At 41.8% G+C, this 14,682-nt stretch overlaps 7 protein-coding genes across 7 annotated transcripts; 6 read left to right on the top strand and 1 right to left on the bottom strand.

Annotated features, from left to right (window-relative positions):
• Positions 1–236: 236 nt before the first annotated feature.
• On the top strand, positions 237–1,232 carry SAMD00019534_038750 (hypothetical protein; the record flags this gene model as incomplete). The annotated part of the gene is made up of 2 exons (XM_012904767.1): positions 237–357; positions 418–1,232. The coding sequence occupies 2 exons, from the start codon at positions 237–239 to the stop codon at positions 1,230–1,232; spliced, it is 936 nt and encodes a 311-aa protein (XP_012760221.1).
• Positions 1,233–1,287: 55 nt separating this feature from the next.
• Positions 1,288–2,612, bottom strand: SAMD00019534_038740 (hypothetical protein; the record flags this gene model as incomplete). Its single annotated transcript, XM_012904766.1, has 4 exons — positions 1,288–1,394; positions 1,472–2,123; positions 2,196–2,342; positions 2,433–2,612. The coding sequence occupies 4 exons, from the start codon at positions 2,610–2,612 to the stop codon at positions 1,288–1,290; spliced, it is 1,086 nt and encodes a 361-aa protein (XP_012760220.1).
• A 464-nt stretch (positions 2,613–3,076) lies between these two features.
• Positions 3,077–7,512, top strand: SAMD00019534_038730 (hypothetical protein; the record flags this gene model as incomplete). Its single annotated transcript, XM_012904765.1, has 10 exons — positions 3,077–3,282; positions 3,371–3,584; positions 3,663–4,258; positions 4,345–4,516; positions 4,602–5,384; positions 5,460–5,581; positions 5,675–6,062; positions 6,133–6,579; positions 6,657–6,803; positions 6,877–7,512. 10 exons carry the CDS (start codon positions 3,077–3,079, stop codon positions 7,510–7,512), a joined length of 3,711 nt encoding a protein of 1,236 aa, XP_012760219.1.
• Positions 7,513–7,662: 150 nt separating this feature from the next.
• Positions 7,663–9,006, top strand: SAMD00019534_038720 (hypothetical protein; the record flags this gene model as incomplete). The annotated part of the gene is made up of 3 exons (XM_012904764.1): positions 7,663–7,892; positions 7,967–8,803; positions 8,883–9,006. 3 exons carry the CDS (start codon positions 7,663–7,665, stop codon positions 9,004–9,006), a joined length of 1,191 nt encoding a protein of 396 aa, XP_012760218.1.
• Positions 9,007–9,164: 158 nt separating this feature from the next.
• SAMD00019534_038710 (hypothetical protein) lies at positions 9,165–10,247 on the top strand (the record flags this gene model as incomplete). The annotated part of the gene is made up of 2 exons (XM_012904763.1): positions 9,165–9,811; positions 9,899–10,247. Coding segments are annotated over 2 exons (996 nt in total), but the record flags the coding sequence as incomplete, so codon positions are not given.
• Positions 10,248–10,549: 302 nt separating this feature from the next.
• On the top strand, positions 10,550–11,938 carry SAMD00019534_038700 (hypothetical protein; the record flags this gene model as incomplete). Its single annotated transcript, XM_012904762.1, has 5 exons — positions 10,550–10,606; positions 10,697–10,786; positions 10,867–11,066; positions 11,169–11,796; positions 11,891–11,938. 5 exons carry the CDS (start codon positions 10,550–10,552, stop codon positions 11,936–11,938), a joined length of 1,023 nt encoding a protein of 340 aa, XP_012760216.1.
• Positions 11,939–13,104: 1,166 nt separating this feature from the next.
• On the top strand, positions 13,105–14,649 carry SAMD00019534_038690 (hypothetical protein; the record flags this gene model as incomplete). The annotated part of the gene is made up of 5 exons (XM_012904761.1): positions 13,105–13,411; positions 13,474–13,612; positions 13,689–13,775; positions 13,836–13,994; positions 14,064–14,649. 5 exons carry the CDS (start codon positions 13,105–13,107, stop codon positions 14,647–14,649), a joined length of 1,278 nt encoding a protein of 425 aa, XP_012760215.1.
• Between the last annotated feature and the right edge of the window lie 33 nt (positions 14,650–14,682).

Raw genomic sequence — 14,682 nt, 5'->3', positions numbered from 1 at the left:
CTATATAGATCTAAAAAACTATGACAATAACTTATCAATTGAGAAGTTTCTATAACCACGAAAAAGACAACGATCCTGGTTAAAAAGATAACTAAGTTTGAAGTTCGGAAGATTGTGCAACCCAATCAAAATCACCCAGTGATCGTAGGGGTGGTACCCAACCCTTCAAATTTAATTAATTTATTATTGAATGTTCATTCACAATCACATTTAAACAACTAGATAGATTTATAGAAATGGAATACAGAAGATTAGGAAAGACGGGACTTGATGTCTCATTATTGAGTTATGGCGGTTCACCTCTGGGTGGTTGCTATGGTGACAACGATGAGAAGAGACACATTGATTCAGTTCATCGTATGTAATACTCTAGTGACCAAATTACTTGACTGACTGACCGACTGACCCTTTAAACAGATGCCGTAGAGATGGGTATCAATTTCTTTGATACCTCACCATACTATGGAAAGACATTGTCAGAGACAGTGATGGGCAAAGCAATCAAAGATATACCAAGAGATAAGTTCATCTTGGCAACCAAGGTGGGAAGATATGACGTCAAGGACTTTGATTTCTCCTACAACAGAGTAATCTCCTCTGTTAAAGAGAGCATGAAACGTCTTAACGTGGAGTACCTGGACGTGGCTATGTGTCATGATATTGAATTCGGTGACCTCAACCAGGTCATCAATGAATCCATACCTGCACTGATGAAACTCAAACAGGATGGTCTGGTTCGACACATTGGAGTGACTGGATATCCACTAAAGGCCCTGATGACTGTTGTAAATGCTTGTCCATCTATTGATGTCATACTCTCCTACTGCCACTTCTGTCTGAATGACACATCTCTCGAGTCCATCGTACCGCAACTAAAACAACAGAACATTGGTATCATCAATGCATCCCTGCTCAACATGGGAATGCTTACCGAGAGAGGACCACCTGAATGGCACCCAGCAGACCCTGAGATCAAGAAGAAGGCACAAGAGGCTGCACGTCTTTGCAAAGAGAGAGGATCGGACATCAGTAAAGTGGCGCTCCAGTATGCCCTGAGAGAGAACCAAGACATACATACTCATCTGGTCGGAATGCCTCACAATGACCAGGTGGACTACAACATCAAGTTGATGAAGGACCCAATCGACAATGATCTAACAGTCAACGTGCTCAACATGTTCGAAGGTGTAAAGAACAGACAATGGATTTCAGGTCGAACGGAGAATAATTGACCACAAAGGATGTACGAATTGCCATCCAAACTACTATTGTTGTTGTAATATAACCTTAGCCAACGCATTTGGAAGGATTGGTTGGGTATTTAATCTGACAGAATGTAGTCAGTCTCTTGACGGCTTGTATATATTTCCTTTGTGTTTCATCATTAAGTACATCTAGATGAGGATATCAACGTTTGTTGTTGGTGAGTATTTAAACGATGGTATAGTGTTTGATGATGGAGATAACTTACGAGCTACTTGATTGGAGGAAATCTTCTCTCTTGATGAACGCTCATGGATACCAACCATTGTTACACCCATTGGCCAAGGGGCATTTCCGATGGCCATCTGGAGGTACTGATCGTGAGCTCTGATGTACTCCCTCTCTTTACAAAACTGTACTATCTTGTGGATGTGCTCCAAGATATCAGCGGGCAACGTCTTTGCCTTTAGATGATCAAACAGTGGCTTGATGTGAGCAGAGCACTGGAGAAAAGTGGCAAACTTCTCCTTGCCCTGTCGACTCATCCTTTCCTCATCTGGCTGCATTTCAATTGATTCCTCCCACTCCTTGAGCAGCTTCCAGAGGAAGTAGTAGATTGTACCAAACTTTGACTTGGTGGCCTCGATCTTTAGCTGCTCCTCTGATTCCTCGGGCACTTCGCTTTTCTTCTTCTTATTCTTTGCATCCTCAGATTTGTCGCCACTTTTAAGATCATTATCGATCTGCTTCATGTATCTAGCAAACTCATTTTCGCCCTGAGTACCATACTCTATTGGTTCATTCTCCTCCAGCAATCGCAGTCGTTCCGCTCGTATATAATCAGTCTCACCAAAGAATGTTATTGGGTGTCCTCTCAGTCTCAGTCTTAGTATGACTTGATTCTTTGGCAAGAATGGTTCCTAGAATGATAACAACACATATTTGTCAGTCAGTCAGTCTGTCAGGATCTCTCGAGTGTGATGTACACATACAGGTTCACTTGACTCTGAAGAGTTCGAATTGATACTTTTGTTTGACAAACTGGTGACAGTGCTTTGTTCGCCATTGCCCGATGACTGTCCATTTTGTCTCCTCTGTTCCTCATCTTGTTTGCTTTTCTTTTCATCCAACTCCCTTTGCTAATGATATATGATGGTGATAAGTTAATAAGTGATCAACAACAACCAACCAATATTATTCTTGTTTGTTTATTAACAAGAACAACATACCTTTGCCAACTTTTCCTCCTCCTTCTTCTTCTGAGCCTCTTTCTCTATTTCACCTCTAGTCTTGTATTTCTTTGTTGGAGCACCGCCACCAGCATCACCACCCGCTTTGCTTTCCTTTGCCAACTCTGTTTCCTTTCTTTTCTTCTCAGTCAATGCTTTCAGTGCTGCCAGACTGCTCATTCTCTCTTTTCTTCTTTTCTATCTATATATATCTGTATGTTTGTCTGTCATCCCAAACAAAATTATTAATAATTTGTTAACAATGTTTGGTTGTGTGTTTGGACAATGCCTTTTTCGTTGGAATCTGTTGGTTCATTGTCTGATTTGCAACAACACTAAGTACTAATAAATAACGATACAACAAAGTTAAGGATTGGATTACCCTGCCATCACATATTTGAATCCAATTAATTGTTGTTGAATGTACTTTGGTCCTCCTCTACAAGATCCATTTTTTCTTAGGTCTTTCATGAAAGAACACTGAAGCTGATTAGAAATCAAATTTAATTTCATTTTGATGATGATCAACAATCAAGTGAGGGGACACCAAACAACCACCATTATCTATTATCTTACAGCCCATCAACAAGCATACATATATTTATATATATATTTGATCAATTTAAATAACATATACAACAACAATGACAAGCTTCTTCTTAACTCAGGTCCTGGAGAAGATGGGCTCTGGCGATAAGGATATTCGTTTCATGGCCACACATGACCTTGCTAATGAGATGGAGAAGGACACCTTCAAGATGGACCCACTCATGGAGCCAAAGATCGTTCAGAAGTTGCTTGACCTTACTGATGACAAGGCAAACAATGTACAAGAGAATGTTGTCAAGTGGTACGTCTTTACTCAATGATGAGTTATGTTATTGATGGGTTGCTTCACACAAGATTACTAACTTGTCAACACTTTAATATCATCACAGTTTGGGATTGCTGGTCAAGTTTGTTCGTGATACAGTTGCCTCAGATATGGCTGACCATTTGACCAAGAACCTATTGGAGACCACAAAGGAGGAGCTTCAGGAGATCAGCTCAATTGGTCTAAAGACCATTGTTGCCAACATGCCACCAAACTCTACCTCACCTGCTATGGTCACCAAGAGAATCGTTCCAAAGCTCTTGGAGGGTATTCAGAATGTAAGTAGATACTATTAATAATTCAGGTGAGAAGAGGACAAAAGATTAACAGATGATCCTGTTCATATTTATTATTAGAGCAAAGCAGGTGACAAGACAGAGACAAAGATGTACTGTTTGGATATTCTTAATGACTTCCTTGCAAGATATGGTCCCTTGGTTCCACACTTGGACCAGGTCAGAGATGCTGTCCTACCAAGTTTGAACGCATCACGTCCGGCCATTAGAAAGAGAGCCATTAACTGTCTCTCTAGCTTTGCCATCCCCGCCTCGGACGATCTGTTCTACAACCTCGCCGATAATATCATCAAGCAGATCGAGGAGGCCAAGAAGGCTGACCATATCTCCACACTCATCCAACTGATCGGTTCCATTGGTCGCTGCTCTGGTTTCCGATTGGGAAAGTACCTGCCAAAGATCATGCCCTACATCATCAAGTATGCCGACAGCAACAAGTTTGAGAACATGGACGAGCTCAAGGAGAACTGTTTGCTCTGTTTCGAATCAATCATTGAGAGGTGCCAAAAGGACGTCACGCCCTTCCTCAACGACATCATCACCCTCTCGCTCAAGTACATCAAATTCGATCCAAACTACTCGGACGATGGAGATGACGAAGAGGATGAATCAGAGGAGATGGAGACCGACGATCAAGAGGAGGAGGAAGAAGAGGAGTATGTGTAACAACAATCAAAAGAGTCCCGTAGTGGCTTCAACAATCAACTAACAACTCTTACCATCCCCTTTTTACATATTGTAGTGAGGACGCTGACATCAGTGACGACGATGACATTAGCTGGAAGATTCGTAGATCAGCCTCAAAGGTATTGTGTGCAATCATTACCTATCGCCCAGAGCTCCTTCTTCAAATGTACGAGCAAGTGGCACCAGTCCTCTACAGCAGATTCAATGAGAGAGAGGAGAATGTTAGAGTATGTATAAACAGAAAGAAAGAAGAAGAAGAGAGATTTAATGCTCACACAACGACTATTACTACTACTACTACTTCAATAACAGTTGGATATCTTCAATACTTTTGTGTTGTTGTTGAAGCAAACTCAAAAGAGATCCACTGATGCCAACAAGTATGCCCAGGTGTTGAAGTCACAAACACCAAAGATTGTATCCTCCTTGAAGAAGTCTTTGGTGGACAAGTCCATCAGAATCCGTGTTGGCGCTTTCTGTCTCTTGAAGGAGCTGATCATCATCGTTCCAGGCTGTCTGGCTCAACATGTTCAGGCACTCGTTCCAGGAATCACCAACAGCCTCAACGACAAGAACACAAACTCCAATCTCAAGATCGAGGCCCTGTCCTTCCTGCGAGTCCTTCTCAACAACCACCCACACGAGGCCTTCCATCCACACGCCAAGGTGTTGAGCACTCTTATCAACCAGTGCATCAAGGAGTCCTATTACAGAATCACATCCGAGTCGCTCAAGGTCTGTCAAGAGTTTGTCGTTACACTCCGTACTCCCGGTGCCGCACCAACTCCAGACACACAGCAATATGCTCTCTCATTGTATGAGGCCACCCTCGTTCAGTTGAAGGCACAGGATGTCGACCAGGAGGTCAAGGAGAACGCAATCTCCTGTATGGGATCGATCATTGCCACATTTGGTGATGTCCTCCAGGCACAGCTCCAGCCATGCTACGCCATCCTTCTGGATCGTTTGGATAACGAGATCACTCGAGTGATCACTTTGAGGACTTTGTCAAAGATTACCACATCACCATACAAGGTTGACGTCACTCCTCTTACCAGCAAGGCCATCGACCTATTGTCATCATTCCTGAGAAAGGTATGTTAACATCAACAACAACCAGAGTATAATCACCATTGCAACTAACACTTTACACTTGATCAATCAACATAGAACAACCGTCAATTGAAACAAACTACCATTACAGTGCTCAACGACACTGTTCTCCATATCCCTCAGGTTATCAAGGATGCCCAAGTGCCAACAATCCTTACAGAGTTGGCAAGCAACATTAAGTATGTATTGACCACACACACCAACAACTCTTATGAGGTTTGTGTGTAGACAAGCCACTGACTATCTGACTCCTTCATCCCAAATGTTAATAGTGAGGCAGACTTGCAGCTTACACACCTGTCCTTTGTACTCTACCAAAACCTTCTCAAGTCGCACCCAACCTCTGTGACCTACCTTCGTCAGAAGATACTCCCACCAACCTTGACTCTGTTGAAGAGCTCTGTTCTCCAAGGTGTAGCGTTGGAGTCTCTGTTGTCCTTGTTTGCCAGTGTGGTCAAGTTGAACGAGCCACAAGTCACCTACAAGGACCTCCTCAACCTGCTCTTTGACACTGCCGGACAGATCAAGCAGCCAGTGACCAGACAGTCGTTTGCACCAGTCTCTCAGTGCATTGCCATCATTACCATCTCCACTGATGCCACCAGCAGAAACGCAACAATTGAGGGATTGATTAAGAACCTCTCCTCCACTGAAGAGCCTGTAAGTACATCCATCTATCCTCAAACAATAACATCAACTGCTAACCACCAATACTCATATCCACTTGTAGCTTGTTCTGCTTTCCCTTACTTGTATCGGTGAGATTGGTAGACGTATCGATGTCTCCTCGTTCAAGAATATCCAGAACACAATCCTCCACACGTTTGATGCCACAAACGAGGAGGTTAAGCAGGTGGCCGCTCTTTGCCTCGGAAACATTGCAGTGTCATCACTGGCCACTTTCCTGCCATTCATTTTGAGCAGCATCGAGAGCAATCCAAAGAAGCAATACCTGCTCCTCCACTCACTCCGCGAGTGCATCGCCAGGCTGCCACAGTCTGCCAACGGCATTGAGAGCATCCGTCCATACCTACCAGCTGTGCTTAAGATTCTATTCGACTACTCCTCTCCAAACCAACCATCGCTTCTCGATGAGGAGGGAACTCGTAACATTGTGGCCGAGTGTCTCGGAAAGCTTTCCATTGTGTCGCCAACCGAAATCATCCCAAGACTCGAGGTAAGATTGACAATCAATCACTGGTGTATACACCGATGGTATACTTTACTAACTATGATATCCCACCCCAACAATAGAAACTTATCACATCTGCTTCTTTGTTGGAGAGATCAACAGCTGTCACCTCTATCAAGTTTGCCATTTTGGAGAACAAGGAGGTCGTAGACACTCACCTCTCACCTTCCATTGGAAAGTTCTTGACCCTGTTGAGTGATTCCGATCTGGTAAGTCATTTGGACTGTTGTCTGTCTTCCTACCCTATCTGTTTGCTAACTTTGATTTTCATCATCTTTATAGGTTGTCAAACGTTCTGCTCTGTTGACACTGAACTACATTGCTCACAACAGACCAAATCTCATCTTGGCAGACTTGCCCAAGTACCTGCCAATACTGTACTCTGACTCCAAGCTCAAGCCAGAGCTGATCCGTGAGGTCAACTTGGGTCCATTCAAGCACAAGGTTGATGACGGCATTGAGATCAGAAAGACTGCATTCGAGTGCATGTACACACTACTTGAGACCACTTCATCATTTGAAGTGTTGCCATTTGTTGAGTCGCTGGCTGGTGGACTGAAGGACACCCAGCACGACATCAAGTTGTTGTGCCACTTGCTGGTCATCCGTTTGGCCGCAGTCAATGGACAGGGTCTGCTCGAGGGCCTGAACCTCCTGATCGAGCCACTGCGCGCCACCCTCCTGGCCAAGGTGACCGACGCAGCTGTCAAGCAGCTTGTGGAGCGCAATGAAGAGTGCATCCGTTCTGCTCTTCGTGTGATTGCAGCCATTCATCGCATTCCATCGTCAGAGTCGATCATCAAGTTTGAGGACCTGATCCGTTCCACCATCCGTCCAAATGCAGCGCTCAACACACAGTTCAACGCCATCGTTGAGGAGGACACCACCAACCAAGATGCCATGGATACATCCAACTAATGTGGTGGACTGTATGCAATCAATCAACAAACAATCAATCAATCAACATAAACAACATTAATAATCATAATAAATAATACATGGTCCTGTGTCTTCAAGTTCATCATCAAATCATTTGACTTATTTCTGTATCAATAGATAGATAGACAGATGACTCTAACATTTAGTGTTGTGGCTACCGATGGTGATGCAAGGTTGTCAACTCTAAAGAGTGAGCAACAACAGCATGATCCAACTATAGCACCAGTGTCAAGATCAATAGACACACCTACATTCATGTTCTACACAAAGCAAGGCAGTGTCGATAACATCACCAAGGACTTGCTAAACTCTTTGCCTCACCAAAGGGTTCATACCCTTCAAATGTTATACTCTGATCTGTAAGATATAAACGACCGTCATTACAAGATGTTGCCACTTACTAACCATGAGCGAATATCTTATACAAACATAGTGTACAGTTCATTGACGTACTAGACAAGTACCAGAAGGGTGTACATCAGTTCCTCAGTGTCAATGAGCACATGGTGTTTGTATCACTAAGAGACTCTGCCTCCTATCAAGAGACTACATTCAACGAACAAGGCTTCAGTATTCTTGCACGCAAAGGTAACAAGAAGATGGGTAACGCCGAGTACTACAACTCTCTCAAGATTATCAAGCCAGATATGGTGTCGTCATTGTGCTTTGATATACCTTGGGACTCGTCGACCAAGAAGCTCAAGAAGCAACTTGCTCTCTGTTCATCCTCCGTGGATACAGTGCTCAAGGATACGTCATTCGACAACTCAACAGTGATTGCTGCTGTGGTGGGCAGCAAGGCAGAGAATTCCGCAATGGAGGTCAATAAGGTTACGGCCACAAAGGACGTAGGAGGATTCATTCTCAGCAACTTTGGCACCAACGAATCACTGAAGGAGAGAGAGGATCAGATTCCAAAGCTGTTGGCATTGCTGCCAGCATCAAAACCAAGACTTATCACTGGGCTGGGCAGTCCAGAGGAGGTGGTGTATCTGATCGAACAAGGAATTGACATCATCAACACCTCCTATCCATTCTCCATCACTGAATGGGGACACGCTCTTACTTTTGAATACAAGTATGACCGAATTAAGCAGCAGCAGCAAGCGACATCACTCAACAAGATCAATCTTTGGGATGCCAAACATGTCGTTGACACAACACCAATTGTTGCTGGATGTCAATGTTTCACTTGTATCAATCATACCAAGGCCTACATTCACCATCTATTGAACACACACGAGATGCTCTCCCAGGTTCTGTTGACAATGTAACTATCATATATCTATTGCTCTCAAAATAATCATCATCGTCTAACACTCAACAACATTGTAAATCCTTAAAACCAGACATAACATTTCTCATTACCTTGCATTCTTTGCAGAGATTAGGTCAGTCATCAAGCAAGGTCAATTTAAGGAGTACAAGACTCTATTCCTGGCACAAAGATCAAAGGAGAGAGACAACGAATGATCAATGTGTCGTTGAACAACCAATAAAACATTGTCATTTTGTTGTCGACACGACTAGTACTCCTATTTGTAATAACAATAATGTCAACTATACAAGACGAGAGAATTGACGTTTTAGTCAACAAAGCAGATAATGTCGATGCTGATGGACAACACTGTCTGTCTGTGATCAAGAGTGAGGACAGAGGACGATATATCATTGCTACGAGGAAGATAGTGCCTGGAACGAGAATACTCACAGCTGAATCACCACATTGCTTTGGATGGCTGCCCTATCTTATCAAGCAGATGTGTTCACATTGTTTCGCTCACAGTGATCTTCGACAACAGATGGCAAACAACAATGCCAAACTCTACATTGGATGCAAGACATGTCAGCAGGTGTACTACTGTTCACAGAGCTGCTACGATGCCGGTCATTATTCAAAGCGTGGCAACAATCAGGTGGATCCAACATCTCCAGCATCACACTATCACACTGTACTCGAGTGTCTGGTGCTCAAGTACTTGGTCATCCCATCAGGGTTCTCTTTTCATCATGTGTCAGAGATGCGCATGGTCATCAACTATATTGCTCAGACACCATACATGCCCTACCAAGGCACAGACCCAGAGTTTCCACTCATCAAAGATGACATGTCATTGTTAGTTGGCGAGCATCAACAGGTTAGCGGTAAAAAGGAGGACAAGAAGACTCTACGTAAAATGAGCTCTGTCATCAAGAAGGCCTTCTCATTGGCCATGTACGATCTAAAGGAAACTGATGTCATGGAGCTGATAGCAAAGTCCACCAGGAATTGTTTTGGGTATGTTCACTATTGTGTGGATATCACACTCTGTCTCTCAAAGATTAGCTACTAACTACGATAGTTTACAATATCAATCGATCTTAGCATTTGGAAGAACTACGAAGAATGTTTTGGATTGTCAATGTATTGTACAGCTTCATTCTTCAATCATAGTTGCTATCCAAATGCAGCAAGATTACAAAAAGGACGATCGATAGAGATTGTGGCCCTTCGCGATATAGAACCAAACGAAGAGGTGACCATTTGCTACATCAATGTCACACTGCGACAGTGTGACAGAAGGACTCTACTGAGTGATTGCTACTACTTTGTTTGTGGATGCCAACGATGTCTGCACACCACTCCAGCAATAGAGAATGCAGTGGCAGCCTACACATGTCGTAATCCACGTACCAGATGTTCTGGTTATCTACTTCATTTAGAAAACATTAGTAGTTCAAGACAATGTAACTTTTGTAGGTGGAAGGAAGACGAACCAGGGTTGGTATCATGCGATTAATCAAGGTAGATATGTACATGTATCTAGAAATAAATATTTATTTGATCATACTAATAGTATTCCATTCCAGAAGTCAAACATGTTCTTTGAATCTTCGATTGATTTGTTCATTTATCCAATTGTCAAGATAAAAATGGGAACTGGGTGTCATCTTATTCCCAACTTGTTTGATCTTATCAACAACAACAACAATCGATCGTTATTATTTATTATACTAATACAAATACAATACAAATATGTGTGAGGACTTTCTAGTTTACTTGTTTGGCTATGGAAGCATATTATGGAGACCTGTATGATCACTGTTGATTAATCAATATCATTCATTCAAAGTAGACTAACATTACTTCTATATAACATCCATCATTATATCAATAATACAGGGTTTCCCCTTCATCAGAAAGTTCAATGCCTATATCAAAGGCTATAAAAGAATGTTCTATCAAGGTAGTACTGATCACAGAGGTACTCCCGTATGTAGATAATTATCTTGTTTTAATCAATGCATCAGTCAGTACTAACATCATCAACAACAAAAACAACAACATTATAGGATGCACCAGGTCGAGTAGTAACACTTATCAAACAACCTGACGACTATGAAAAGGATGATTGGATCACTTGGGGAACTGTTTACTGTATTCCTGACGAAGAGGCAGAGGTGATACTGAAGAATTTGGACTATCGCGAGAAAGGTGGCTATCAACGAATAGAGACTGACATATTTATTAATGGCAAGGAAGGATCGCATGGGTATGTATCCGAGGTAGACCCTTTGCAATCTAGCATCATTACTATCATCAGTTGGAGGAATTCAATGTCTTACATTCGCAACTGCTTCAAACATATCATTAGAAAAGCGATTCTCTATGTAGCAACTACATTGAACGAAGAGTACTTGGGCGATGACACGATGGACAACATAGCCAATCAAATATTCCGATCAGTAGGTCCAAGTGGCAGGAACCTCGACTATCTTCTCAAACTGGCTGCTAGTCTTAGAAAGATGGAGGTCAGTGACGAACACGTGTTTGAACTCGAGACAAGGGTGTTGGAGATGATGCGCATCCACAACATCCCCTACCACCATGAGGGAAAGACAAACGGCATGACGGCCGACTCACCCCTCACTGCCACCTCAAGCAGCAGCAGTGACATTGTTGCATCAGAGACTCTAATGCTTCAGAAGAAGTACTTTGTCGAACCGAAAGGAACACTGGTCATTGATGACGGCGCTGTTCAGGCGATCAGTCAGCGTGCCAAGTCATTGCTTCCGGTTGGTGTAGTACAAGTGATTGGAGAGTTTGACTGTGACTCACTGGTATCGATTATGGACTTAAATCGCCAAGAGATATCCCGTGGTATTTCAAACTACAGCAGTAAAGAGCTGTCATTGCTCGTTGGCACTCACTCTGGTAAGATCATCAGTGTCCTTGGATTCTCCAGAGGAGAGGCGGTTGTTACCAACAAGAATTTGATTCTGGTATGATGACCTACATACCATCCATACACACTTAATGTCCAATGACATGCTTGTATCACCATAAATAATAATAATAATAATAATAATTTATTAGAACAATACCTTCTTCTCATATCGTATACATATGGATTACTACCTATGAATGTTGATTGACACAGTGTTGTACTCCAATAAGGTGGTGGTGTACTCCCTTATCTTTATGTGGTGTTGCCAACCAACTCTCTCTCTCTCTCTCTCTCTCTCTCTCTACCACCACACACGCCAGGATTGGTGTGTGATATACTTATACCTAGATCTAGGTATAAGTATATATCTGTTTTATAAGTGTGGGGTGTGTGTTATATATAACTACCTCTAAACGATCGTAATGTTCGTGTTGGGTCATATGATCTTGTCGTCCTGGCGTGTGTATTTATAATTCGACACACACATAAACATACACACTTTAGAGGGAATATCTTGATTAAGAAGGGGTGTGAGTATATGTGTGTGTGTGACATATCGTACATGTACGTGTAACAACACGAATTCAATTGACACTTTGACATCTAGAATCTTATCTCAAGAAGGAAACTATCAATCTCCTACAACTTCCAACAATTTATCAATCTCACCAACCTACGCCAAGTCATCACCAATAGACACCCAGCAGCATCTAGACATAGCACCAACCATCACTTTGCGTAACATTCAATCAATCAATAACAGATTGACTGTCTACAAACTCCAATCTGCCTGGATTTTGTGTCACAGACATAACCAAACAATTACCCGCTACAATTGTAAGTACACCACCATCCACCTCTAAGAGGTGCCTGACTCTGTACCCATTTGTCCCAGTGCTTTGTAAAGCACTGTCGTTGTTGTTGTCCTACCTTTCTTTTATCCAAACTGTCCTGTCGTTGTTGTTGTTGTCCTTTAACACTTTGGATCGCACTTTGTCCTTTGATTAATCAACAATCACTTTATATCTTGTTATAACATCTTGAATTATAAAGAAAAACTATACTAACATTTAAATTATTTATTATTTATTTATTTATTTATTTATTTATTAATTATTAGGAAGTGAATATGAGTCTAATTGAAGGCGATAATATGTACAGCTTGTTTCCGGCTCAAGAAATTGGTCTGGATTTCACCAATGGATTGGTACCAGACAGTCCCAACAACAAGTATGGATCGTGTCCAAACGGAAACCAAATCAACAACACGATTCAATACTCAAACCTATGTCCATCTGGAACGATGTTCAACAACAACATTAACAACAATCAATACAACAATCAAAATAATAAGAAGAATATTATGATCTATCCTCAACAAATACAACAACAACAACAACAACAGCAACAACAACAACTTCAAATTCAACATCAAATGCTTCAACATCAACAACAACAACAAATTCCAAACGTCCAAAAGTATGAACTACCAGACAGCATGATGAGTAGTGAACCAGACTATATTGGAAACATACCTACACATCAGAACATGGTAGGTGGAGAGGATCAACTCTTCACATTATTCCTTACAGAGAAGGACCATACAAACAACCAAGAGTACCTTTGTAATCAAGGAAACAACATAATGATGCAAAACATGTGCTCAAACAGTATGTATTCTTAAATCATATAATTGAATCAACAATATCTAACTAATAATAATAATAATTAGACTACAATCCTGCAGTAAAGCAAGAGGATAACTATAGTTGTACCAATGGGATAGTGCCAGACTCATCCAATTCACAACCCAACTATTTGAATGTCAGAAAGATGGATTACCTCAATGAACCTCTTAAACAACAACATTAGTAACTATCCTACTCCTCCATTCTTTATCAACCAATACCCCTTTGACCAATCACTAACATGTCTCCAATTGTTTAGTTTTGTTCCTGAATCAGTAGTAGACATGCCCCATCAAATGACTATGAACAATAATAATAATAATAACAACGGCCATTCTTCCAAACAGTAAGTCATAACAATCAAATAATGATCCAATAACATTGAATATACTAATACTATAATCAGCTCCTCAAAGTCAAAGAAAAAGGAAGAGGAAAGCAAGATGAAGAAGAGAAAGTTCATCACATCTACACCAGTCAAGAGTGAGAACGGTACTACTCTTGTTCCAACTCCAGATGGAAGTGTAAATGTTGAAGAAGAGAGACATATGAAGAGACAAAGAAGGTATGTTAATCAAGTTGAAACCAGAGGTTGATTGTATAATTAACATCAATTTCCTTTCCTTTCCTTCAGACTTGTAAAGAATAGAGAGGCAGCTCAACTATTCCGACAAAGACAAAAGGCCTATATTCAAGACTTGGAAAAGAAAGTATCCGATCTATCATCCTCCAACAATGATCATAGGGATAAGAACGAGTTATTGTCCTCAGAGAACAAGCTCATCCGAGAGCAGGTTATGTATTTGAAGACCTTTATCACCAATGCCGTATCATTCTCAAACATGTCCAAGGGGGCAATGGGTAGTCCTACCAATGGTGCAGACTACAACACCAATGTTCAACTTCAACTTCCTCCAGGACTGTTTCCTCCCGGCCTAATGAACGTCCAGAATCCATCCTCTGTTATGACTGCAGTGGCAGAGGCAGCCAAATCAGCCCACTATCGTCAGAACATCAACTCGATAATGTCCATTCCCTCCCCACCCGCTCTAAGTCTCCAGACTCAACAGGTTCCATACCTCAACCAGAGCACACCACCTCAACAAAACATATCACCCCTCACCGGAGTACCAGTGGTGATAGGCAATGGCAACGGTGGCAACTGTGGAGGAGGAAGCAGTGGACATAGTTCACTCTCAAGCTCACCTCAAATGAGGTGATAATAAACATTAATTTATTAGCACTACAAATAA

This window comes from Acytostelium subglobosum (assembly GCF_000787575.1).
Source record: "Acytostelium subglobosum LB1 DNA, scaffold: scaffold6, whole genome shotgun sequence".
Lineage (NCBI taxonomy): Eukaryota > Evosea > Eumycetozoa > Acytosteliales > Acytosteliaceae > Acytostelium > Acytostelium subglobosum.
This window is presented reverse-complemented; position numbering and strand designations above follow the sequence as displayed.